Source organism: Neopsephotus bourkii, unplaced genomic scaffold (genome assembly GCF_033783945.1).
Source record: "Neopsephotus bourkii isolate Nb327-2 ecotype Australia unplaced genomic scaffold, CSIRO-AGI_Nbou_v1 NB_1572, whole genome shotgun sequence".
Lineage (NCBI taxonomy): Eukaryota > Metazoa > Chordata > Aves > Psittaciformes > Psittacidae > Neopsephotus > Neopsephotus bourkii.
In genome coordinates this window covers 7721767-7747667 of record NW_026902048.1, presented here as the reverse complement: position 1 = coordinate 7747667, position 25901 = coordinate 7721767, and the positions used below count along the sequence as shown (strand labels likewise).

General features: G+C 41.6%; 1 protein-coding gene and 1 long non-coding RNA gene across 2 annotated transcripts in view; one reads left to right on the top strand and one right to left on the bottom strand.

Moving 5' to 3' along the window:
* Window positions 1-23657, top strand: part of CTXND1 (cortexin domain containing 1) — a 34408-nt gene extending 10751 nt beyond the window's left edge. The window contains exons 2-3 of the mRNA XM_061371380.1: window positions 17649-17826; window positions 22266-23657. Coding sequence (XP_061227364.1) covers window positions 22320-22499 — 180 coding nt within the window. The 5' untranslated portion in view covers window positions 17649-17826; window positions 22266-22319 and the 3' untranslated portion in view covers window positions 22500-23657. The remainder of the gene's footprint in view (window positions 1-17648; window positions 17827-22265) is intronic.
* Window positions 1-25901, bottom strand: part of LOC133222030 (uncharacterized) — a 35652-nt gene that overhangs the window by 5837 nt on the left and 3914 nt on the right. The gene's annotated exons all lie outside the window — the stretch shown is intronic.

Here is a 25901-nt window from a genome sequence, read left to right as displayed (position 1 = left end):
AGGAAGGGGCTGCAGCAAACTACAGCTGCAGTTTCTTTTCTACCTCATATTCCTCACTATCCTTCTCCCCTCTTCATTATACAATCCAGCAAAGGGTCTCACTCATTGAATGTCTGGAAAATTCAATAAGTTTGACCAGAAAAAAGAAAGCTTCTCCATCAGCTCTATTAAATTTACTGGGCTCCCTGAGAGGATCTCTGCACAGCAGCAGGGGATATGATTTCCACCAGGCACTAATTTTATTACACAACTGCCCAACAGCACTTTTCCGAAATACCTCAAAACTTTCAGATTTCAATAGAACTCAGCTGCACAGAGGAAGTCAGCAATTTCTGGAGCAGTTTAAACCATAAGACAGAGTGGTAACCATGAGGGGAAAATAAGAATAGCTCTTCCTTCAACACTTTTTTGAGCGATTAGGCTAATTTTCAACCTTTCATGCCCATGATCTATTATTTAATCTCCCATCTCATTTCAGAGCAACACTATCTTTCCATTCTAAACTTTTGTTTTTCCTCCATTATTGATGCATTCTCTCTAAATTAATGGATTTTGCAAAATGCTTCTGCAATAGAAAAAGCAGGAGCAGCTGCAAACAAGGCTTCAGATGGCTGTGCCAGTTCTCCCACATGCAGTGCCATATCGCTGCTGTTCATAAGCACATTCCTCACCTTGAAAGCTAAATCAAAGAGAATTTTAAAACAAGGAATAAAATTAGAAGACCAAACATGTAGGGGAGCGAGGAAAGCTGGATCTAAGGCAGTACTTACTAGGATAAGTAAAATCAGAATTAGGCTTTCCGAATCATGATCTTGATGTTCTTTCCCATATTTGTATTTTAATGAAATAATAATCAGTAAATACTCTGACCACAACCTTATGGCAGAGAGAAAAGGAGAGGGGGACAGTCAAGTTTCTACAATTTGGGGGCTTTTCCATATAACATGTGGGCTAACTGTTTCTTCTTTTTTCCACTTGATCTCTTTGTAAGATTATCTTAATGAGTTTCCTCCCTCTGTGATCTGAAGAACTGACAAAGAACAAATTCTATTTATAAAAAGATTTTATGGGCATTAAAAAAAAACAAAAAACAAAACCAGATCTATTCTTATAGTTTCTTCCTGCTTTATTAGCACTTTCTGGTTTTTTTTCCCCACACAGCTCTGGCTAATATAAACTTGTATTTGATTACCAAGTCATTCAATAGGCCCATAAATAAATTCGCATGGACGATCTTAAATAAGATGTAAAGTTCTTGCAAAAACGTGTTTAGCAAGTGAGAATGTGTTTGAATGAATAATAGCCACGTCTTCAAAATAGCAGAGATTATTCTTCAGATCTCTTCAGATTTTCAGATCTCTAACTTTCTGAGAAGCTACTGTTTAAGAAATCTGGGCTCATTCACTTTCAATCCTTAGCAAAAACATGCTGCGTTTGCTTGTACATCAGAACTACAGGGACTCTGAAAGGGTGATGCAAAACCCACTGCTCCATAAAGCCCTTACAGGTTACTGTTTAGAAAGGAATGTGTGAAGGAATAAAAGTACTTTCTCACTAGATTATAAAAAAAAGGAGGAGGAAAGAATTAATTCCCAGTTGCTGGAACTAAAGAAGGGGAGTTATTACAAGCTCAGGTAGAGGGGAAAAAAAAGCCCAAAATTCTCTGCAAAGAGAAAGGGAAGATGAGCAGAAGGTACTCAATAAAACAGTGCTACCACAGCCGCAGGAAAGATTTATATGTAATCAACTTCTGCTTGTTGAATAACAGTTGCCAATGTGCTTCCATCCAAGCTGATGTGGTTTTCCCTGCTTGAGTGGCATGGCAATAATAAATACATTTATTATTCATTAAATGACATCAAAACAGTTCAATATGCCTCAGCATTTCCTAACAGAGTTGGAATCACAGCAATACAACACCCTTCTCATCTCATTTGCCATATCAACAGCTAAATACTATAGTTTGCAGCCTAAACTTTCTGAATGCTGGAAGCAGGGGGTTATTTTCTTCATTGTGTGTTATAGGGAAGTTATGATGGGAGAAGTGGCATTGATGGGGGGATGGGAGCTCATCTTGCTGGGGACCAAGCATCAAAAACCCCATGTTGTAACACTGAACACTGACCTCGTGAGTGTAAGGCAAAGAATTTAGGCCACTGCTGAAAATTTTAGCGGATGGATTTATATACAGAGCTTGAGCCCATTCAAACCCCTGTTTTCCAGATGATTCTCCAGTAGCCATCTACATTTGTGCAAATTAACCACAAATCCTTGCAAGGCCATAAAATGTCAGAATACTTCCTTTTTAATTTGAGACACTTTATCTACCAGTGAATATTTCCAGACAAAATGGAGCTTCACTGAGGTATCCAGAGCTAAAATCTTAAACAGATATTCTCTTAATAAATAAATAAATAAGACCTTATATACACCTCAGTTCTCCTGTATTTTAAAATAGGATTCATAAAACTCACCAAGCTTAGAGGGCATGAAATGAGGAGCAGGATGTTTCTAAGGTAAAGGCAAATCCATAGATGCTCTAGTATGTGCAATGTGCTGTTTTTTGTGTGGTTTGCTGGTTTTGGAGTTTCTTTTGTTGGAGGTTTTGTGGGGGTTTATGCCTTTTATTAATATACACAGGAAAAAAAAGTTAAGAAAGGAAAGATCAAGAAGATTCACTTGTGGTTTGCTTGCTGTTTGGAAGCAAGTCTTCACATTGCTGACTGGACACCAGGTCCCAGCCTATGTTTGCATGATAGGGAACCCTGCGTAACATTTTCCTGAATGCCACTGCATGCCAAAGTAGATGCAAGATGATTTGTGGACTTCACTGGTTATGGGGATAAGTGGTGACAGACTTATGCCTAGTTCACCATGCCCTAATAATTCCTGGTTGTTATAAGGTTTGCACAGCACTGTCTTACCATAGGTTTATGCCAGCATGAAATCATTATAACAGGAAGTGAACTACTGAGGTAGAATGCATAAGGAGTGGACTTAAGCACAAAGTGCTATGGGAGATGACTTTAATTTACAGCTGAACCACATCAGCCATTGAGAAGAACCAAGGTTTATTCCCAGTTAATGCTCAGTGCTTCCAGTGAAAGCCTCAGATGCAGCATTTAGCAAATCATACCTACAGATAGAGTCCTGCAAAATTTAGGGTATAAGCAAGTGAATCTGAAAGTTGAATAGTTTTTCTTAAAAGATTAGCACTTTGAAACATCTAACAGCAGTTACCAATGTTGTGTCGTTACATACAAAGAGAGAAATCATTCATTGATCTGAAAGCAGGCTCTGATACAATAAAAGTGGGATACTCTATCTAAGGGCATATTGCAAGGAGTTCTCTTTTTGGTACATTAAGTCTTGCTTTCATTTCAAGAAGGGCAGGCATTGAAAAACTAGCTGTTGTTTGAGGCAAATGCTGCTGAAGTAGTTATATGAGGCTGTTGTTTCAGTAAGTGTAGGATCGGATTTACTATTCAGTTATAAAATGGAAAAGTCCAATGTTTGTAAATTAAATGGTCTTGAAAATGTCCTGTGTTAGAAATCTGTTTTGGAAAGCTTTTCTTCCTATCTACTTGGTCCAAGTCCACAGTTCTTCAATGTTTCTGTAAGCAGTAAAGTTTCTGTCCTGCAAGAAAAATACCCATTGGTTTGAGTTTGTAATGGCTGTTGGCTCAGCCTGGCTATATATTCGCTTAATTAATTTCTCTGACCTTCCTTTCTATTTAATAGTCTGGATGACAATGTCCCATTTTACCAGCTGTGTGGATGTTAGTCTGAAGCACTTATGATGTCAAAGGCTTTGATTTTTACTAAGCAAGTAATTTATTAAGCAAGTTATTTTAAGCCTTTTTTTTTTTCTTTTTTGAAATATGTCTGGTCAGCACAAATATATGATTTGTTTTTTCACCTCAATCTGATAACGTCTGTCACATGGATTTCAATTAACGCATACACATTGACCTACGGGAAGGAGATGGTCTCTGTTCCTTGAGATATGAGGAAATAATCTGAATTCCAGGGAGGATTTCAGATAAATCGATTAATTTTTAAAGTTGGGGAGTTTCTTTCTACTTCTAATGAGCAGCACTCCAATTTTCTGCCTTAACGTGCAGTAGTAGAGGTGGAGATTAGAAAAAGAAAGTACTATGTCCAGTACAAAGACTGCAGTGTACAGGGTACTCCAGATACCATCCAGCAAACAAAGCAAATACTTAAAGCATGCATTTAAGTATGACAGTATTAGTTGGACTTAAGTTAAAAGTCAAAAGCATAGGAAGAGATTGGCTCCTAAAGCCCGCCTAGGAATCCCTGTTCTTATTAAAGGCTATGAGATTTAGGATCCTGAATGCAATTAGGTATCTAGTCCTTAGTGCTTTACTTCTCAGGGCTGCCTTAAGTACATATTTAAAATTAGGCATTTGCTTAAACCCTTATGTCAACATTACATTCAGATAAGTGATCTAAAATGAAAATATCAGCCTGACTCTTGTATCCTTGCAAATCAAATTTGTTTTGACAACACATTAACATAACACACAGCTGAGACAGGGAGCCTGGAGCTAGATGGAGCCTGTGATTTAATGCTCAGCAATTAAAAGACAAAGACCAGAGATGCTGCCTTTCAAATGTCTGTGTTAAAGTTCTGCCAGGATTGTGTTGTCTGCATGCATGCCAGTAAACTGGAGCAGTTGCCATGCTAGTTCATGGAAAAGGATTTATTAAGTCAATGATTTATTTAGTCTGTTTAAAGAAGGTGGGATAAAACACTGGGCTGGTATTGTCATCATGATTATGCTATAATTATTTTCTTCTTTAATTAATATTGAGCAACCTGTACTGCAGCCAACTTAAAGACACTTCAGAAGTGCACCTATTCGCTGGCTGGAGAACAAAACCTTTCCTTCTACACAAGAATAGGATACATGATATTTTCATTCTAGGACCCTACAGAAAACTACTTTTCCTATGACCTTCCACACTCAGGTACAGAAGAAAGATTCTTGGTTTTACTGTCTCATCTTACAGGGGAGATACTAACTTCTGTTTTCTCTATTTCCTGTCTAAGAATTTAAATATGAGTGTAGAAATGTCCCAGGTCTGAAGGTTCCACAGGGTAGAAACTCAGTTCCTCCCTCCATGCTTCTATAAATCAGTGCTCTGTTTACCAGGATAGAGCCAGATATGGCCACCCTCACGCTACTGACCTGATCCATCCACACAAAGCTATCCATCATTCTCCCCTTCCTGGCAGACCCCCTGCATTTTGCCAGCAGCAGAACTGCCCCTGTGGTCACTACAGACTTGATCTGGGTTATTAAACAGAAAGCTTCTTAAACCCTTTGGACAGAGGTGAAAGAACACAGATTTTTATACCAGAGATTTGGCACTGGCGTAGAGAGAAAGAAAGGAAAGAGCAGCAGTACCCTCCACTCAGCATGTTTTACCATTAATCTCTACCTGTTTTTAGCACCTGAACTTTATATAATCACTGGAAAAGACTCCTTCAGCTCACATGGGAGACAGCAGGGATTTTGGAGGTAAAACCCCTGGGTATATTGCTATTGCCTCATTGTCGAGGTCAGTAGGACAGGGGAAGGTGATGGCCAGTACCAAGTGACAGTATCTGCATTGTGGAAAACCACATTAATTTAAAACTCACCCAGAGAAGAGAGACATAAGTTAACAGCAAACCCATCCTGGTGCAACAGTATAACACTATGTTGTGTTAAATTCTTAACAGAAACAGTCTTCAGAAGCTATTTTAATCAATTAAGAACAGTTGGACCCTTTAGCACATGATTACCATCGTCTACTTATTATGTGCTTAAACCGCAATTATGGACAGGAAAATAATGTTCGTTTTCTATTGACCTCTGTACTCCAGTGAATTAAGTCTACTTCTCATCTGCATTCAAAGTCCCAGCTGCTTCCTGACTGAAACAGATCCTGTAGGCTTTTTATATCCAGTAGCAATGCAGCAATGCTGTATGTAAGGCCAGGTTCTGTGAGGACCTGGGGTGTCTCCTGGCTCCTGAATTATCAGGCTGTTCCAAGTCCCAATGCAGAATCATTCCCAGGATGGTGATTCATGAGGTAGCAAGGAACCTAGATCCAGCTCCGAGGTTGAATTTCAGGGTTAGAAAAGCAATATTGCTTCTTAAGGGAAAGGTGTGTTTTTAGAGCTACTGTCTATAACAGTAGATCTCTGAGACTACTGGTTATCCAACAAACTGGGGAATAGAGTAAAAAAGGGTGGATGCATAGGGAAGATTTTTTCCTAAACATCTATAAACAGCAAACCATCACACTTTCACTGGAAGAAGCAAAATTTGCAGGAAGAATGAGTTACTACTGAAATGTATCTGACTTCAGTGACAGAAATGTCTTCATATACAGTGTCAACAGCCAACAAACCGCATCCAGTGGCAATGCATGAGAATTCCCCAAATCACAAATGCTCGTATTCCCTAAACAGCATTGATGCAAGCTGCTTGATACCATAATTAGCTTTGTCAGAAGACCTTAAATAGGAAGGAGTGGAGGGGAGTCCCTGCAGCATAAACCAGAGGATACATGTACCAGAGTGGTGTGGAGTAAGGATGTCCCCAAATTTTTAAAAGCAGATCTGCATTCTTTCCCAGCCACTGTACTTACATTGTCATTTGATGGACAGATATGCATAGGCTAGCTACATTTCACCATTACACTGCTAATACAGTTTCAAGGTTATGAATATAAGAAACCTGGCAAATGTTTTAATTGGCATCCAATGCAGCTGGTCACCAAGAAAAAAGAACAGATCCCAGTGTGGCATTCAGGAAAGTACATCATAAGCTTAGAGAAGTTTTAAGCTGGGACAAAACAGCCTATTAGGACTTAAGACTTTCATGAAAACTTGTTAATTTAAACTGTACCTTCAATAGATGCCAAAGGAATAATTTGAACACCATTCTTGATGCTCAAGCTTAGGTTTTTATGCTGCAACTATTACATGTAAGCACTTCCTACTAAAACTGCAAATCAATAGAAGTGGCCATATCAAATATCAAATAATTGCTGGCACTTATTTTTCAAAGTCAAAACTCTGCTTGGACTTCCCTTTGAGAAAATGCAAGGTTTATTAGTTGGCAGAGAATGGGAGGTGATACAAAGGGGAATTTGGCTTGGGAATGCAGTGTTCCAGCTACAGCATCCTTTCTGGCAGAAAGGCTTTCCTCACAAAGTTCAGCTGAGTTTCCTGAGACTGTTTAGCTCTCCGGCCTGGTTTTATGGAGGCCTCAGAAGATGTCAAGATGGTGCCTTCAGACATACGGACCCACACAACACTGCACAAAACACACTGCCACCCTTATTGCACAGTCAGGAGTGAGTCAGTGTGTGGCACTTGCAAATAAAACCCAAAACGTTGAGGGGGAGGAGGGCTAAAGATTGTGCTCATCTTATCACTGCATAATATGGGAAATGTTAAGTGTGGGCTGTCAACCTCTATGGCCTGCTGATTCCATAGAGGTGTCTCAGAAGCACAAACTTTACTCAGTCTGAATATCGCATTGGGTCTCCCCCTCCTCAAACCAACCAGTTGTCCATGCCATTGCCATTTATTTCCCTGCTTATGGGGGACATTTACCAGGAAGACAATGACATTTGTCAGGCATTTGTATTTTGGTTAGCCTCAAAATACTGGGTTAAAGTAAAGCAATCAGAAGGTTCTAGCTGCCTGCAGTCTGCCTAGCTGAAGTCAATGCAGTTTTATGAGGCATTTTATTATTAAAAGAATTCCTCTAGAAATCAACCCCCTACCAGTCCATTGTTTACAAAGCTAATTTAGTTCAAGGGTGCTTGCAGTCAAGTAAATGCAAGCCAAACATTATTCTCTGCTATGGAAAAGTCAAATAAAGGTACCTGGCAACGTGCAGACTGTATTTCAATAGGCACATAAAGTGCTATTTTCTACCTCAGTGCTGGATATCTCTCTGCCTTCTAATGGTTTGCAGTTGCAGTGTTCATCCAACCCAGGAAAGATGCCCTAGGCACGTCTACCATATTAGCCCCGTTATTTACTCAGGATATCACTCCAGGGTTGTTGACCTTGGTAACTTCACATGCATCAAGCTGTTTGTGAGCAGGCTCTCCAGCTTCCTTCTTGCACTTTGTAATCTCTAGTAACCAGCTAAAAAATGGCTTTCCTTCTTTGAGGCTTGGTGCATTTATAAGAACTAAATTTTGCACCAATCTGAGACTACTTTCTATCTCTGCCCCAAAAAAACCCTGTAGGTTCATTTGGAGTAGTCATATAAACAGTAGAGATGCTTGATCAAATCTCAGTTTGGGAAGTTTGATTTCAAAAGCAGGCTTGAACAGAAAGCACAGCACTGTCGGGCACTGACCCAACTCACAGACTGTGGGCAGCATTGGAGGTTTCTGTTATTAAAGGAGATACCTCATAGCTTTGCTTAATATATTACTCTTAGTTAACAATTAAGAGTTAACTAAGAAACTTCTAGTTATTCAGAAATATGGGAGAGGTCATATGATTTCCCTTCCTTTAGAAGTGTTAACTCAGATTTGCTAAAATTGAGGTCTGTGCTTCCCCATTACAAGTACTCAAACAATTCTGCTCTAATTGGCCAGCTTCAGGCAAAACAATGCTCCTTGCCTTGTCCTTCCTTAGAGAATCCCTATGGCCAGTGTGAGCTTCCACTGCACCACACCTGAGCATCTCTCACACTTTTGTATCCCAGGCTGTACACACACAGGTCTCATTTTCGTGTCAACACAGAACAAAAAAAAAACCCTCAAAAGAAATAACAGGGTATTTTTTTGTAGTGAAGAGGAAACTATTTTCTCCCAACTACAGCAACCAGATAATTCTTTGGGTTAACCTACAATGACAGGGGAGATGAACAAGGGCTTTGTTATTTCTGTGAATCAGCTAACAGAAACTGTAAGAAACATTGTGGAACTGATGAAAACCAGTTGCTCTTGTTCACCTTCTAAGAGAAGACCTATGCTGAACCACAATGGAGCCCATCAAGGCTCTTTGTGCCACTTCACTCTTCCCCTCCTCAGTCAAAACCCTGCTTTAAGAGACCTGGCTGTTGCTGGCACAGAAGCGATAGCTTCTGGAAGCAGCACTGATGGAATAGCACTGAGCAGAACTGCAGCTGAGCAACAGAAAAGCAAGTGCTGGTTTTGAGCTGAATGTCGTGACCTTCCAGATGCTCCCAGGCTCAGATGTAGCACATTGAACCTGTGGGAGATCTGGAGTCATTCCTTACCATAGCACACAGCACTAGGAGCATCTAGAAGACCCTGCAGGGAAAACAATCCAAGGGGAAGGAAAGAACACTTAGTCCAAAAAAAAGAAAACAAACAACAAAGCAGTTTCAGATCTGCATTTGCAGATATATAAAAATTCACCTCAGAAAAGTCTAGTTCTGTAATGAGGTATGACTGCAGTCCAGTTAGTTCCTAACCTAACATAAATCTTCCTATAGAAGAAGTACACCCCACAATGAAGGAAAAATTAGTTGATCCTAATGGCATCATCATACCTTCCTCCCTGCACAGCTTTAAAGATCATTGTCTGTATGCTCTTGTATTATGTGTCTGGAGAGATGCTGTTCAAAGGCAATTCTATCTTTTCCAGGACATACGGATTTGGGGATGTAATTTCTATCTGTTAGATCTATGCTTGTCTCTGGCCCAAAGTCAAGTGTTCTGCAAGACAACCAACCTCCCCTGCCTGCATTTGCAATTAATTAAACCTCCAAGAGCACAGACATAAAACAAACCTCTGACAGTAAACAAATACCAGGCAGGGGTCAGGCAGAGACCCACTGGGACACATCTCACCTTAGTATTCATAGGGCTGAGCTGTTCAAGCTTAGTTTCCTTTCAAGCATGAAATGATTTTGAGTAATCTCATTATTGTACTGAATTTGTAAATACAAAGAGACAGAGTTAAACTAGGAGCAGTGCCTAGGTTTAAAAGTGTTAGAGTTACATTATTTACAGATACAAAGAGAGATTGAAGCTGGAACTGGACCAGACCTTTAATGTTTTCTGATTTTTAATGGGGAGCTTCTAGGAGTCAGCCTGAAAGTATGAGCAGTCAAAGAAATAGGACCAAAAGAAAGCAGATGCTTGGTCAGACCAGTGGTCTATCCAGCCCAGTGCCCTGTCTCTGGTAGTGTCAAGAGGAGATGCTCATTAGGGTTACTGTGTAAGCCTGGAGACATTTTCCAGGCCATCCTCAACATCCACAACTATTGTGTTAGGGAAGTTATAGGGAAGACCTCTGCTTAGTGCTTTCAGTGAATTTATACAGATCTGTTGTCCATAACTCATCCCACCCCTTTGGAGCCTGCTGGTCAGTGCCTCCAGTCTCTTGTGGCAGCAAGTTTCAGAAAGTCACTACCTGCTGAATAAAGTACTTTTATCTGTTTCAAGCAGATTTCCTACCAGCTCCATTGAAAGCCCCCAAGTTTCCCTATTTTGGAAACTGGTGAATTTATTTTTAATTATGAGGAAAACATGTTCCCACCCACCTGATCTGTGATTCTGTATAGCTTAAACGTACTCTTTCTCAGCCATCCTTTTCCCAAACTGAAGAGTCCCGCCTTCTTCAGACACTTATAAAGCAACTAATCATCCCTTTGATCATCTTAGTTGTTCTGAAGACAACTCCCTCATGGAAGTTATCTACCCTCAGCGCATTGACCTGCTTTCAAAATACAGTGAACCTAGTCCACCAGAAACCAAAATAATAAAGCTGACTTGAAGGGGAAAACCAGCATTTAGACTTGGGACATTCAAGCACATTCAGAAGTTTGTGTGATCCCTGCAAGGGGAGAAAAGACCTTCCAAACTGCTGAGTCAGTTCAGGCAAGACCTCGTCACTCCCTGTACATTAGATTCACTTACAAAAGTTCCCTGTGGCTAATGGCGCATTAATAAGGTATTGGCTGCATAGGACTGTTGGATGCTGTGCCAGAAACAGCCTTTTATAAATTGAACATGTACAAAGGTTCTGGCAGTCTGATTCCCAATGACCCACTGACAAGCTACTGATCTAGCTGAAGATGTTGAGATGGAATGTAATTGCACACAATCTTTTTAATCAAGGACTACATTTCCAATAATCTGCTGCAGCGACAGAGAAAACAACATCAGGCTGTAATACATGGCTGGAATCAAAGCTCCCTTCAGTACAGCCTTAATTAAAGACTGGCTCTGACTACGAGTTTTATAGAATAGTCGATGAGCTTTCCAGCTGAGGAAAGGACCTTTCTTGATACGATGAAATGGCTGCATGTGTACTTGGAGCGCAATTGGGAAAAAACAATGTAGAAACACAGGTAGAGCTCACGACATGGGCTGTACTTGGTAATACCAGCAATACACCCTGGGACAAGAGGGAAAGAGGAAACAAAAAAGCATTAAACACTCCCTAGATCCTACTCATAAACAAGGCTATGGCCAAAGCCATCACTATCACAGACCAGAGCTCCTTCAGGGATGCTGCATTATAGCCCGGTTTGCAGCAGTTCCCCAGGGCTTGGGTGCTTAAGGACTGCAGACTTGGAGGTGACCCAGGGAGTATGCCACAGAAATGGGAATGACAACCAAAGTGAGAGTCATTGGGTAGCTTTTCACCACTTAGACAGTGTTACATGTCAGGCTGTGCTGGTGATCACTATACTGGTATTCTGCCCACCTCATGCCACCAAAACCCATTCAGAAAGTGGTCCATTGCTTTACCATCCTCAGAGACAATTTTTGACTGCTCTTTGTCTTAGATTAAACATAACTGTATTTTACACTCATCCTACTGGCACTTCTCTGCAACTAAAATATTCTCAAAGTTTACAAGTTTATTTTGTCATCCCTCTATATAATCACATTATAAGCTAATGGCTGGTCACAGAGGTCAAGCAAGTTTAACAGTATTTGCATTGGCTACGCTTTGCCAACCAGCCTCAATGCCAAAAAATAGTCTTGGACACATTTGATTTACTAGTACAGATATAGCCTACATGCCTGTGAAGGGCAAGAGACAGAGACCATGAACAGCTGGGACTGAGGATCCTGACTGATCTTCGCTCTTCTGAGCAATAGCCCATTTATCCTTTCACCCAGCCTTGCTCAGTGACACAGACAATTTGGAGGCTGCTATATTTGCTATCTACCTGCAGAGCTGGAGACTAGAGCTCAATTACCCTTAAATTCTTATCAGGATCCTTCACTCCTGCCAGTGCTGTCATGGAAATGTAATGCATGTCCTGCCTCAAGGTTTTGGTTCATTTGTAATAAAAATCATCTGGTCGCTCTCTGAAGGAAAATGCAATCCATCCCCACTGAGAGATAGTTGAAAATATAGTTTATCCGGATGCCAACTGGATCCTCATCAGAAAGAGGCTTTTGTGCAGAATTCATGTGCAGAGCTGCTCAGAAAGGGGGGGTTGAAAGTGGGAAGATTTTCTGTAATGTTGAATTGTTTGGCTGGTTGCACAGATTGCAGATGGTGCTACAGGCACTCAGTGTCTCTGAAAATGGGCCAGTTTTTGTTCTCCCAGTTCTTACAGTAGCAAGAGAAAAACTGTGCTCTTGAGAAAACAGGGGAAAACTAGTAATGATATTTCTGCTTCTCCTGTTGGCAAATTACAATCAAAATTAGCTAACATGCTGCAACATCTCTGCCTTTCCAGCTGAAGAGAGTGAGGAGCAGTGAGCTACTTTGGATGTCTCACATAGCACAAAGCATTGCTCCCTGAAACAACCCTAACTGAAGCTCCTTTGGGATCACCTGGAGCCCCTAACTTTTCATTTCAGATCTTCAATTAATTTTTCCCTCCAATTTTTCATACCAGTGAACAGGGATAAATCTGTGTAAGTCGGGTTGGTTTTGCCAGTGTTTTCTAAGGGTCTTTCATCCCTACCCAAAACCACTTCTGGGCTTTGAGACTGCTCCTGCAGATCCATTTTTGCCCAGTGACCTGGCAATGGATGGTGAACAATATATAACAGTACATAACAACAGTCCTGCTTTGCAGTCAGATCCACATTCCCACACATGAACATCTCTACATCCCATGGCTTATTCACTCAGTCATCACACCTCTGATTAGGTCACCACAAAGAAACAGAGAAGTAGCACAGTAAATTACATGCATGAACACAAGCTACAAACTTCCCTCCTCACGGTCTGCATAGACTAAAGCAGTTCTGAAAAGGAACAGGCATGAGCAGTGTCTTTGATGGGAGCCCTACATAAAACTTGTGTTGCTTTGTTTTGAACCAAAACACACTCTGGACTTTGGACTTTATTTTTGCTAACATTTACTTGATCAAATCCCTTTCCCCACTAAGCTCTGAAGTGTCCATGGAAAGCCTGTATTTAAAAAGCTTATGAATTAGTTATCAGTATGGATTGATGAGTGCTTACATACACAACACCTACATCTTTCACTATAACAAAGCTGCCTGTAACTGTTTTTTATTCTTTACACTGCTTTGTCTTAAAATTATGAAATTAATACTTTCTTGGCTAGGATTTTCCTTCAGTAGTGAAAATCTAACTTTTCACTTTAAATAAGCTATTCAGAAATGAAGCAGGGCTGTATGATTTCTTCATGCCAATGTTTGTGGCAGTGCTACAGGCATAACCCAGCTACTTTGATAAGCACTCATCCACAATATTTTTCCCCAAATATCAAAATATTGATACAGCCTCAATCTGATGCAGGCAAGTGTAGTTTTTCAAGATGAAAAGGCAAAAGATGTATCCCTGAGAAGTATCCTGCAAGTTAGAGAGCACTGGACATCACCACCACCAAGCAGATATTGTAAAAGTAGGTATGTAAAAAGGAGCTGCTGTTCCACCTCAAAGCGCGCCCTATGTTTCTGTAAAAAACACCACCACCAAAAAGGTAACATCTTCAGAGCAGAAATGGGAAAAAAAAAAAAAAGTATGATTTTGAGTTTTCCTCCCTGTCAGCTTTGCTGCAGTGAAAAACTTCTACATAGCTTGGCTTACAGTTCTCCTGGCTAAAAGCCACAGCTTAATTTAGAAAATAACCAACAGGACCAACAGGCATCTTTGTCTCCTTCTATAGGATTTAAACAGCAAATACTCCATTAGAATGAGTTCATATCATATCTATTCAGTCCTTACAAGCCTTGGTTTAAAAGCCAAATCCATTTGTTTCTCTAAAACTCCTTTGTGTTGCCTCTCACTATGACGAAACACACTGTACATCATTAGCACTGAGTGATAAGAAAAGCAGTTTCAGACCCCTTATCAAAATACTTATTGGATGAAGGGTGTTCCTGTTGAAGACAGACGTTCCTTTTCAAGTCCATCTAAACTTTACATATCATAGGTGTTGCTTTGCATTTCCCTTCTATAAATCATCTATTAAAGAATTTCAATACCTGATGAATCAATGTTTCCAACAGCCCAGGGGATGGAAGCTGGGTACCACATGGGTCGAATGGATTAAACCATGTTATGCAGCTCTCACACCCACAGCATAATACAAATAAGGATCCAACAACACATCCCTGCAGCCTGCACAAGAGACACGGATCTCCTTTTCACAGAGTGAGCTGGGCTGTTGGCTCACACATTGGTTAGGGCCAGGCCAGCTGAGGACAGTACTAGGGATCTGCAGCAAGAAAAACGTGAGCATGTGTCTGAAGGAGCACTGGTTGTCCTTTCTTTTGCTCCCCTATATGCTGTAAAGCAGCTGATACAAAGACAAAATTCCAGCCTCAGTCTGGGCTTACCTGTCCTTGTTTAGCTAGTATATGTTGCTAGTATAAGTCATAGAAACATAGAATGGTTTGGGTTGGAAAGGGCCTCTAAGATCATTAAGTTCCAACTGCTTGCCATAGGCAGGGATGCATCACACTAGACCCTGTCACCCAAGGCTCTGTCCAACCTGGCCTTGAAACTGCCAGGGATGGAGCATTCACAGCTTCCCTGGGCAACCCATTCCAGTGCCTCACCACCCTCACAGTAAAGAACTTCCTTATAGTTAACCTGAACTTCCCCTGTTTAATTCCTAGCACTTTTTACCCTTGTGTCCAGTAGCCAGCAGCTCATAATGCCCATCACTGATTTACGCCACTTTTTTACAACTGAATTACCGTTTCTAGTCTCTGATAGAGGGTCCTAGATGTTCTTAGGCTCTCACTTCAGCAACGTTTGATCCAGGATTATCCACACAATTTAAACTTTGGGAGATTGGAAGTGCTTTTCAGAACAGAAAAGTCCATCAGTTTGCTCAACAGCTCTAAACAGTGACTTGCACAGACATGTAGTTTTTAATCTTTTGTTAACAAGTAATACCACATGCTCCTCAAATGACTGAGAAGTAGTTATTTGATTTAGGACTCTCTCAAATTATAAGCAGCCCACAGTTAATTTAAATAGTGTATGTTGCATCTTTTTCTCAAAGATTAATGTTACTCTTGCCACTGGGCTATGTAAAAAGGAAACATTTGTGCAACAGCAATTTTTAACACTTTCCCCAGATTGATTTATGAGCTTGTTTTCAACTTTCTGGGCACCCATAAATGATGTCTTTAGGCTTCTGAGGGAATACTGATGTCCAGTAATTTATGACTGGATAAAAGCAAGTGTGTCGAGGGAAGATTATTTGTCTCTTGACCACAACAGAGTGGGCAAGATTGAATGAATGAGTTTGCAGAAACTAAGCTCAGCCTAAAGATTTGAAGTCAATACAGAAAACAAATAAAATAAAACCCCACAAAACAACAAAAACCCCACACAACCAAACATCAAACAAACAAAAAAAAACCCCAAAAGCTGCAAAATCAAAATCCTCCTCCTTCCCCCAAAACCCAAAAAGAAACCAAAAAGCCAGACAGCGGGTAAAAAAATAAAGATTAAATCTGCCTGTGTGCTACAGGCCCATAGGAGAAATCATGCCCATAGGAAGCAGGAGTTACTGAAATAAAGTATTGATTTTCTGCTGAAAGAACTGTAAGTATAAAAGGACAATTAATTTTTAAATGAAGGTAACGGTCATATTATTGCTCTCTGGATATAGAAAGAAACTCATCTGTCTATATCTATCTGCAGCATTCGACTCTGTGTTCAGAGGCAGTGAAATTTAATCAAAACTGGATGGTTAAGAACATTAGAGTATGATTAGGTGTCCGGACTACTCTTTTATAGGTCTGAACTTCAAAGTGAAGGTGAGTACTTTTGACACACACAGCACATACCTGAAGCATCACTTCACATTCCTTCTCTGCCATTGACCTCTACTCCCTTGCGTGACCAACACCCGGTGCTGCTGGGGTTTGGGGTCATTTTTGGCTTGTTCTTCTCTCCAGCCTTCACACCCTACATCTTAAAACTCCTTTCATACCAGCATCAGAGAGTAACCAGTTCTTCAGGCACCCTGAAAGCAACTAGGCAGATTCTTACCATCCCACACCATGAATTACTACAAGCTCCTCTCCTCTGGCTTTGATAATTGTCTTTCCCCAGTGCCTGTCACTTGGTCAGCACCCAAATCCCCTTCAAAGATGGGAGAGGAGTCCTGCAGAGGCCGTCTGCAAAGTAAAACTCACTGTTCTGCTGGTAACTCAAGGTGCTGGGTGCCTGGCATGGGGTCTCCAGACATTACCTGCCTCACCATGTGCTCTCCAGGCCAGATATTGTCTTGTCTTCACACTTAGACTCTAAGTTAAGTTCCCTAGAACAGTTGTGGTCATTTTGGTCTATTGCTCATAAAGACCTCATCATGGTGGATATGGTCCATGGCAATGTCCTAATGACTGCATAGCAATGAATAAAAGGAAGGTTCTGAGCAACTGTTCTATGAACTGATGGGTGGTGCTGCTCAGCAGGAGTTCTGGACTCTGGGCCACAAGGAATTTAAGCGTTAACAAAATCAAGTGGGGAAATGGGTTTGTCATCCAGCAAGTTTTAAGAGTTTGCCTGGGTGAGTTTGTTTTGCATGCATGTAAAAAAGAATCTTAAATCAGACTGAAAATATCCAAATAATTAAATGTTTAATAATTAAATGTTAAGGGTGGTGAGGCACTGGAATGGTTTGCCCGAGGAAGTTGTGAATGCTCCATCCCTGGCAGTGTTCAAGGCCAGGTTGGACAGAGCCTGGGGTGCCATGGTTTAGTGTGAGGTGTCCCTGCCCATGGCAGGGAGGTTGGAACTGGATGATCTTAAGGTCCTTTTGAACCCTAACTATTCTATGATTCTATGTTTCTAAGTTCCAGTATATCAGTTCAGATCAATAGCTTTCAATTCTGACCTCTTTCCTCTGACAGGTTAAAAAAATCCAAAAGGTAACTACTTATGCAGACTCCTAAGCAGCATCAATTCAGACCTGGTTGCTATTTCACTATAAATTAAAAATGGGGGTTTTGCTTGTTTAAGAAGAAATAAAGGTATGATAACTTTGACTTCAAGCATCACTCTTTGTATCATAAATGTTCTTGTGGGGAATGTCTGACAAATCCATCTTGTGTATGACTGCAACCGATTGCCTCAGGCTGCCACTGGAGCAATTCCAACTGCTTAATGAATCCGTAACGCCCACATCCTGCATGATGAGCAATTGTGACTTTTCTGTTTCCAGAACACACCGGTGAGGAGAACTGCTTCCAGGTCTGGGTGGACGTGAACCTGAGTGGAGCCTGGACGCCGTTAAAGCCACACTAACTAACCAAACTTCTAAATTATGACTACAGTAAGGATTTTAACTCCACAATGCTGCTATGCTGGGATGTGACAGGCTTCCTACCCAGGTCTGGAAGGTAGGGATCTGCTTGCATATATCAAATCTCATAGTTTCCCTTCCCTCCCCCTCCCTGCATAGATGTTGTTTGGGAAAAGCAGTACAGAAGAAAATGTTTTGAAATATGTCCTATGGGTTGGGATGAGTGGAAACATAACTAACCAGCATAGAAACTGGTATGGTTTAGACCAGCTCTCTGCAATATATGTGGCACATTATTACCTTATATTTAAAGTGACAGTGCCAAGATTTCCAGGTCTGGAAATAAACCCCATGTCTTTTACAGTATTTTGGATAGGTAAGAATGATTGCAAAATACAGCTACACCAATGAGCACAAGCATTACATAGAGTCGGTGACAGAGCGGGTATACTAAAGAGGATGCCAGCATCTCTCTGTCTGCTTGTGCACATAAGATCACAAAAAAAGAGAATATACTCTCTCTTCTTTGGCAATCCCTCATGAAAAGAGGTCTGGGAAAGTCAAAACAAAGAGCAAAGCAAAGACCAAATGCTCAGGAGAGATTATTCATTGAGGTACCAGAGTTCTTTATCTCAAGGCCACGGTCTCCGACTGTTCTTGCACATGACTGCCAGGCTGCAGGGTTTCCTGACTGCTAGAATGGCCAGAGAAGAACAACTTAGGGGGACCAGCGCATCAGAACTAGGTGATGCTGACCCCCCTGAAGAGATACAGCTGCTTCCTGGTCCTGACCCTCTGTGATCCACAAAGGAGCAAAGGCATGGAGTCACTTTTGGTACTGAATTACACTGCCCACCACTAGCCAGCATGGCTTCACCCCTTGGATGGTGAGTGTGCCTGCAGCACCTGCCTGCAGTCACAGGAGTTAAAGGGGGAGAGACTGTATTGAAACACCCAAGATTTACAGAAGATTTACTCAGAACTGCTAAACTCACTAATAGCTTGAACCAGGGATTACCCTTCTGCATCTGTTGGCTTTGTTTAAACCACATGGTGCTTTCAACAAATCTGAAGAAATTGAAAGAAAAATACAATTATACAGTTTGGTAGTGACAAGCTAGGGGGAAAAAAAAAAAAAGTAATTTTCTGCAATTCAGCTATTCAGAGAAAAGTTGATCATTCAAGTGTGAAACTTTATAATTGTTCCTGCTAACCTTTTTCCCTCCTACATACATATGCTGTCGACATCAGCTGTGCTAGTAAATAAGAGCAAAGCATCCAGCCAACCAGTCTGTAGCCAGGGTGAGAGTTATTTGCAATAGCACTGATGGATTTCACAAGCTACACTATTATCTGCAAATCCATTCTGCTAACATACACAGCACATCCCCTCAGTGGCTGAGACAAATGATAGGATGTGCAGGCAGAGCCTCCTCCAGTACAGACCAACTCTGCTTCAAACTGTAAAACACTTGGACACCCCGTTCCAAGCCTGACTGTACCACTGAGCACCAAGAAAGTGAAACAGGAGGTTGAGACTGGCCAAGGACATGGCAAATAAGCAGAGCAAGTTGTCCAGCTGTTTCAGAGATGGAAGACCACAAGTACCCTACAGATGGTGAGGAGCAGCATGCAGCTGCTCTACTCTCCCTCACTCACGTATGGAGGCACATCATTGCCATGCAGAAGCCCCAGCTGTCTGTGCTGGGAGATGCAAGACATATTGGATATTCACATGGGAACAAGCTTGTTTCCTTCCCTATGCACTGGGGTATCTGCAGGCAGATCCCTATCTGCAGTGCTGCCAATGGGTTTTTAGGAAATAATACTCAAACAGCATGTTCACAATAAAACCAGAGAGCTAGAGTTTCTCAAGAGGAACCAGTCCTGGTGAATACATGCAAATAACTCCTTTCACATTTGAGGACCACCTCTTGCTGTTCCCCAGATGCCTGATCTAGAACAGTGATGCATTCCAGCAATAAATTAATTTGGGGACAACTGCCTCAGACACAACCCCATTCCAGCACCTAGATCTGGTCAGTGCCAGTAACTGTCTGTACACTGCCAAGCCCAATGAAACTGGATAACTGCAGTAACAAACTGTGCAGAACACCACCAAATGCGTTCTGACCCTAATCCACTGTGCTGCTCAGGTGAGCACGAGCATTATGTTGGTGCGGCTCTGAGAGGCTGGACCTCAAGAGGAGGTTCCCCCTCCGACAGTGCTGGTGCACAAACAGATTCAAATGAGCAGCCAAGCCATGAGCAAGGAGAGAACGTGGAAAGCCGGACCCAAGTGACAGGTTCTGTATCAGTAATGACTTAATGCAGAATAGCAGGCAGCATAGAAATGTTACAGTTTACTGGGAGAGTAGGAAAAGGGAAGATGTGATTTGTGCCACCTCATGCATGCAGCTTTTTGGAAAAACTTATTTATATTCCCACTGAAAATGCTAACTTTTTAGTAAAACAGATCAACTTAAACATGAAATCATTAGATTCAAGCTGTGACTGCAATTTCCTGTGCAAGCTACAGCTCAGATGACAAGCTTTTGCTCTGCTCTTTAGGTAAAGCTTTCTGCCTGGCATATCCTTGCCATAACATGCTTTTCCCTTCGTGTAGCAGAGGGGGCTGCATGACACCTCGGGTGTTTTACAGGAAACATCCTGGGGGCAGAGGCAAACAGAAGGATACAGCACTTGACCCACAGCTCCTGTGAGATTGTGATGACATTTAGAAGAGAAATAACTCCAAGGGATGGATCTTTACTTGAAACCTCTGAGCATTTTCTCAGCAAATGATTCATGTTTTACAGGGAATTACCTCGGATTGAGAATGGAGGTGTTCTTCAAAAATCAGTGCTGATGGAAATTACCAGGGAGTTCTGATATTCTTCAGGAGGTAGTTTCATGGGGAGTAACAAGGTACAATAGGCAGAACGTCAGGAGGGAAAAAAATCAGATCCACACTCATTGGACCTATACAAGAGTTACTTCAGGAAGGACTTGGCTACAGTAGGAGTTTTGATAACTTTTTTCCCTTTGCTCCACAAAAAGAAAGAGCATCCACACTTAATCCTCAGCCTTGCTGGCAACCCTGACTTCAGTCTTCAAATTAGAAACTGTAAGATCTGTTGGCTGGTGAAATAGAGTAGTAATAGCATCTTCTGGGAATAACAGACCTCTGATCAGGTCAGGTGAGCATTACAAGCATTACGCCACACTGATTTCTATAGAAGCCCATGCCTGCTGGTCCAGCCTATGGATGTGACTGGTAAATACATGCAATATCTCCTTGGTTTCATTCACTTTGTGTCACCAGCTTCTCTTTCATCTCCCCACTGCAGGACCGGCTGTCACGGTAATTTCTGTGCTTTCAGGGAATTAAAAAAACCTGCTGTCCTTGTGCTTAAAATAAACCAGAGCCCAGCTGATTGATACCTGCCCCGCGGCATCTAGGAGGTACTGAGATTGGAGAACAACCTGGAAAACAGCACATTACGAGGCAGAGAAGGAATTGTGAGCTTTTAATGATACAGTTGACAGGACACAAGAGTTCAAGAGTCACTGGGACACCCACTCACAGCTGGCCCAGCATGATGCTGCAAGAGCATGATGATCCAACCAGATGTGAACCACTACTGCAATAGTCCTGCCAGCAGCATCAGCTCACTGGAAATGTAACGAAGAAAACTTGTCTATCTGGATAAAACCAGTACTTGGGATTTCCTCACTGCATTAATGGAGTTACAGACAGCAACTGGACCATTTGACACCCAAGTTTCACCCAGTTCTCCCTATGGTTCAATATTTTTTCTTTCCCATCTCTCTTCTCCAAATGAAGGAGGGATCAGTTCTGAGATTGATTACTGCATTTGATGTGACATTTTTTTTGTTTGTTTCAAAGAGGCATTCCATAGCCCTGCTCTTTTACAGTAACAACCCTCAGCACTTGTTCCTCCCACCTTGACCAAGGATGTCAGGAAAAATTTCTCCCATCCTTGTGCAGTGACACAATTTCACGAGTCAGGTTAGTTCTGCTCCTTCAACATCATCATACAAAGCAGTTTGTGTTAGCAGCTAATGAACTTGCCAGAGGCAAACTTGTAAGAGGCAGAAAGGAGTCAATCTCTGCTGGAGCCATTTTGGTTACGGATTCAGATAATGAGGTCAGAAGAGACCTTCAGCTATGCAGACATCTGCATCAAATAAGATAATCACCTGTATCTCAATGGGCATTAAAACATACACTTAAAGATACTGCTCCTAAAAGCATTCTATTGCCTGAAGAACCTGTGAGTACCAAAGATTAAATGTGATGGAAAATAAGTTCGCATAATTTTCACTTTGCTTTGTGCCAGTGAGAGACAGGGAATGTTTGGACAGAGAGGAAAATTGGGATAGAAACAGTCTGCTCTGCCATTTGTCTGCTCTTTCACACTAGCAGAGAAGGGAAAATAGTTTTATGATTAGGAAATGCTCCACATTCAGGAGCAGCCATCACTTCTGTCCGGCACTGTGTTTGTTTTGCAGGTGGTCGATGATGTTAGGAGTAAATACAAACCCAGATGAAGAGTGGCATAAGAAATGGACGGACCAACCCCAGAGCCTGTGTACGTTGATGTGGACAAGGGACTGACATTGGCATGTTTCGTCTTCCTCTGCCTCTTCTTGATTGTGATGATTATTCGCTGTGCAAAAGTCATCATGGACCCTTACAGTGCCATCCCTACATCTACATGGGAGGAGCAGCATCTAGATGACTGAAAGGACTTCACTACACAGAGCCATGAAATGCTGCGATTCAGGAGGCCTTTTCCCACTGGGAAGGCTAACACACAAACAGCCGTATTCAGATATGCAGGGCAACAGCAATATCTCTAAGAGCACATAGTGTAAATGATTCTTGCTCATCGGATCAGGATATCAGCAAGCCATTCTGGCAGCACAGTTTAATACTATGCAGCAATCCTTATTTTACTGAAAACAGTTATCATTGTAACTCAAGCAGCACAAGACACTTCAGACTTTTCCTAATACATCTCTTAGTCTAGCACAGTTTGTCCTCCCCTCAGTATCTCCCACAAATCCAGGACAACCATCAGAATTTGGAAAAGCAACAAGAACATTGTGTCTTCCCTGAAAATAGATTGCTTCAAGAATCTTCCTCAATCATTATATTTGTGTTTCAAAAAAGGTCCAAATTTTATAATTTTGTATCCCAGAGCATCACTAAGTTAGAAGCACTAAAGCATGTCTGGTTAAGGAGGGTTATACAGGCAAATTTATTCTCAATTCACTTGGTTTTGCACGTACACTCCTTACCCCACTGCTGCTGTATTTCCAGTGATCAGGATACAGAAGCACTTGGACGACAGATCCCAAGGGGGTCATGGTCTACTGCTGACCCTGTAGCATCACCTCACTCTCCTACTCATGCAAAAACTAAGCATATCATCTGCCATGGGTCCATGGATTACCCAGACGTCTCAGACCACTTACTATGAGCTTGGTAGCCACCAGAGGTCCATGGAGTAGAGCTTGGACACTGCTGGTTTCAACTATATAGAAACTGCTATGATTTCCAAAGAGAGATTCCACATGCTACTCCATCCATCTTTTGTTGGAGGTGCACTTCAGTGGATGAGACATGAATAGAATGACAAAGACAATAAACAGAGGGACATTGCTCCTAGCTTTGTCACTCAGACTCCTCAGCATAGCAGTTATAGTAATATAAGATAATATGCATTCTACCTCAGAGAAATTCAGCACCTTCAAAAGAAGAATTTTCCCACAAGCCTGTAAGGTGAATAGCTGTACATTTCCTCCTCTCTATTCATTGAGACATCCATTATGCAAGAAGACGTAAGTGAACATGGGAGCTTGGAAAAATTAGTATTTACCTTACAAAGAGTGGGAATTGAGGAACTGAGGAATTCTTGTGTCCTCTATTCCCCAAATTCTAAGGTTTGCTCACAGCTGCCTTCATTAGTGGCTACATGTTTGGCTTACAGTTCTGTAAGGAGTTGCTGAAGCAACACAGAGTAGGTACTTCAACCACAACAGCGTCATGAGCAGACAAGACTTGAAAGCACAAATCTGCAAGAAGGGCATTTCACTGTTTCTCCTCCTCCTTACCATCCTACTTGACCTCTAGGTTCTTGCCATATGACGATGAACAGTGGATGAGAAAGGTGGAAAAAACCAGGTTGTGGCAATGAATCAGGATGTAGACTTCACAGGTTTCTGTTCTCAGCTCTGACATATGTTTGACAATTACAAAAGTCACTTATTCATGTATCTCAGTCTACTGATAGGCAAAATGGGTACGACACTAGCTTGTCTCACCTTGTTTTGTCTGTCTCATGATGCCAGGAAGCACTTGGAGATCCTTAGATAGGGACACAGAAATAAGGTATTGATTTACAACTCCTCCTGGTGAAACTAATGGGGAAGTTCTGATTTTTGTATACAGCAAGGGAAATTAACCCCGAGGAGAGGACCTGTCCACACCTCCATTTACTCTCTCATTAAGATTGCAGTATTTGAGTCAAGCTACACAGCAGCTGGTTTAGTTACTTATTCCACAGATTTCAGAGGACAGTCTGCATTTAAGGTGCTCAGCACTGTGATTACAGAGATCCCAAAACAACAGGCTATAAGGCATGGGAAGGTTTTTGTATGGATCTTTTGCACTGCACAATTTTTCTAATCTCTGTTGTAGGAGATCCCATTCAGGAGGCAGCAGCTTTGATCCTGGCTTTAATCCTGCTATTCTCTAGCAAGAGACCTCTGCTGCCTCCATTACCCACTACAGATTGCTCATCAGGTAGTTATTTAGCCTCAGTGTCTGCTAGCCAGTTAATCACCAGTAACTGAGGATTTTTTTCAGGCATCAATGTTCAGCATACTTTGAGCAAACACATTAGTCTCTCTTAGTCATGAGTGTGTCTATCTGTACTGTAAGAATGGATGCCCTAGCTTAAAGAAGACTGCTTCTGTTCCCTGGGCTAAAGTTTAGAACCCAGTTGTTGTCCTTAAGCCTCGTATCCCACCAGGGTACTGTGGGGCTACTTATAGAATAAACAAAACAAATGTATTTCTAGGCTAGAGACACTTTCAGTTTGCAGGTCATCTGCCAGCATTCACAGCCGATGCAGAACAAGAACAGAGCTTGTTATCACACCTCCCTAAGGCTGTCCTCCACCCAGTGTTTATCTGCATGCAGAACTCCTTGGCTTTGCCTGACATCACTGATAAGCCCCTGTTCAGCCAAGGAACAAGTTTAAGTCCCTGAGGAGGCTGTTTGACCACCCAGGAACCAGGGTCAATCACATGCAGTGCCCTTGGCAGGGCAGGGGCAGCAATGCACAGTCCTGGTGGAGCAAAGCCTGTGTGAGAACAAAGGGTTACAGATGCTGGGGAAGCAAATTAACAGGTTTGCCACTTCCTTATTCCCTGTCCAGCTGTACAAACCATCTTATGGATTCTTCTGAAAATCCTAACCAGAAGACCCCTATGGGTAACTGTTTTCTAATAAAAAGGCACTTGTCTTCCTGGCACAACCCATCAAGTCCATCCTTCTGTGAACAAAATGTTCTCCATAAACATCTATTGATTCATGTCCAATCTTTTCACATGACTGTGTAAATATCAATGCAATTGTTTTTATACAGGTAATGTAAATGCATTCTAATATCTGCCTTCCTCCAAGGGTTACGATCACACAACCTCACCACTCTTCAACCAAAAGCAATACTAATCATCATGCTGAAAGCAGAAATTCTATCCTCCTTGAGTTTGGAGCTGAGACTTGCCCACCTGAGGTGCATCATAGCAGCTTCCACCTGATGCCAACCCCACAAGCCCATCCAGCAAAGCTGCACCCACAGCCAGTGGAAGGCCTGTTTTAGCAGGGGCTGCATCACCAGGCTTGGTAGTAATTTCAGCTGCATGCAACAAGTGCCTCTGCTGGTTTTGGTTCTTTTTTAATCATTGCCATACTACCAGCAATTGCACTCAGAGAAAATAATTCAAACTTGTTGCAAATGTATTTATCTAAGACAATAAACAGCTTTGAATGGAAAACCATCTTCTTGTCTCTCTTGTAAAATACACCCACAACACAACAGTATGATTTTTCAATGAAGATATACATTACTGACA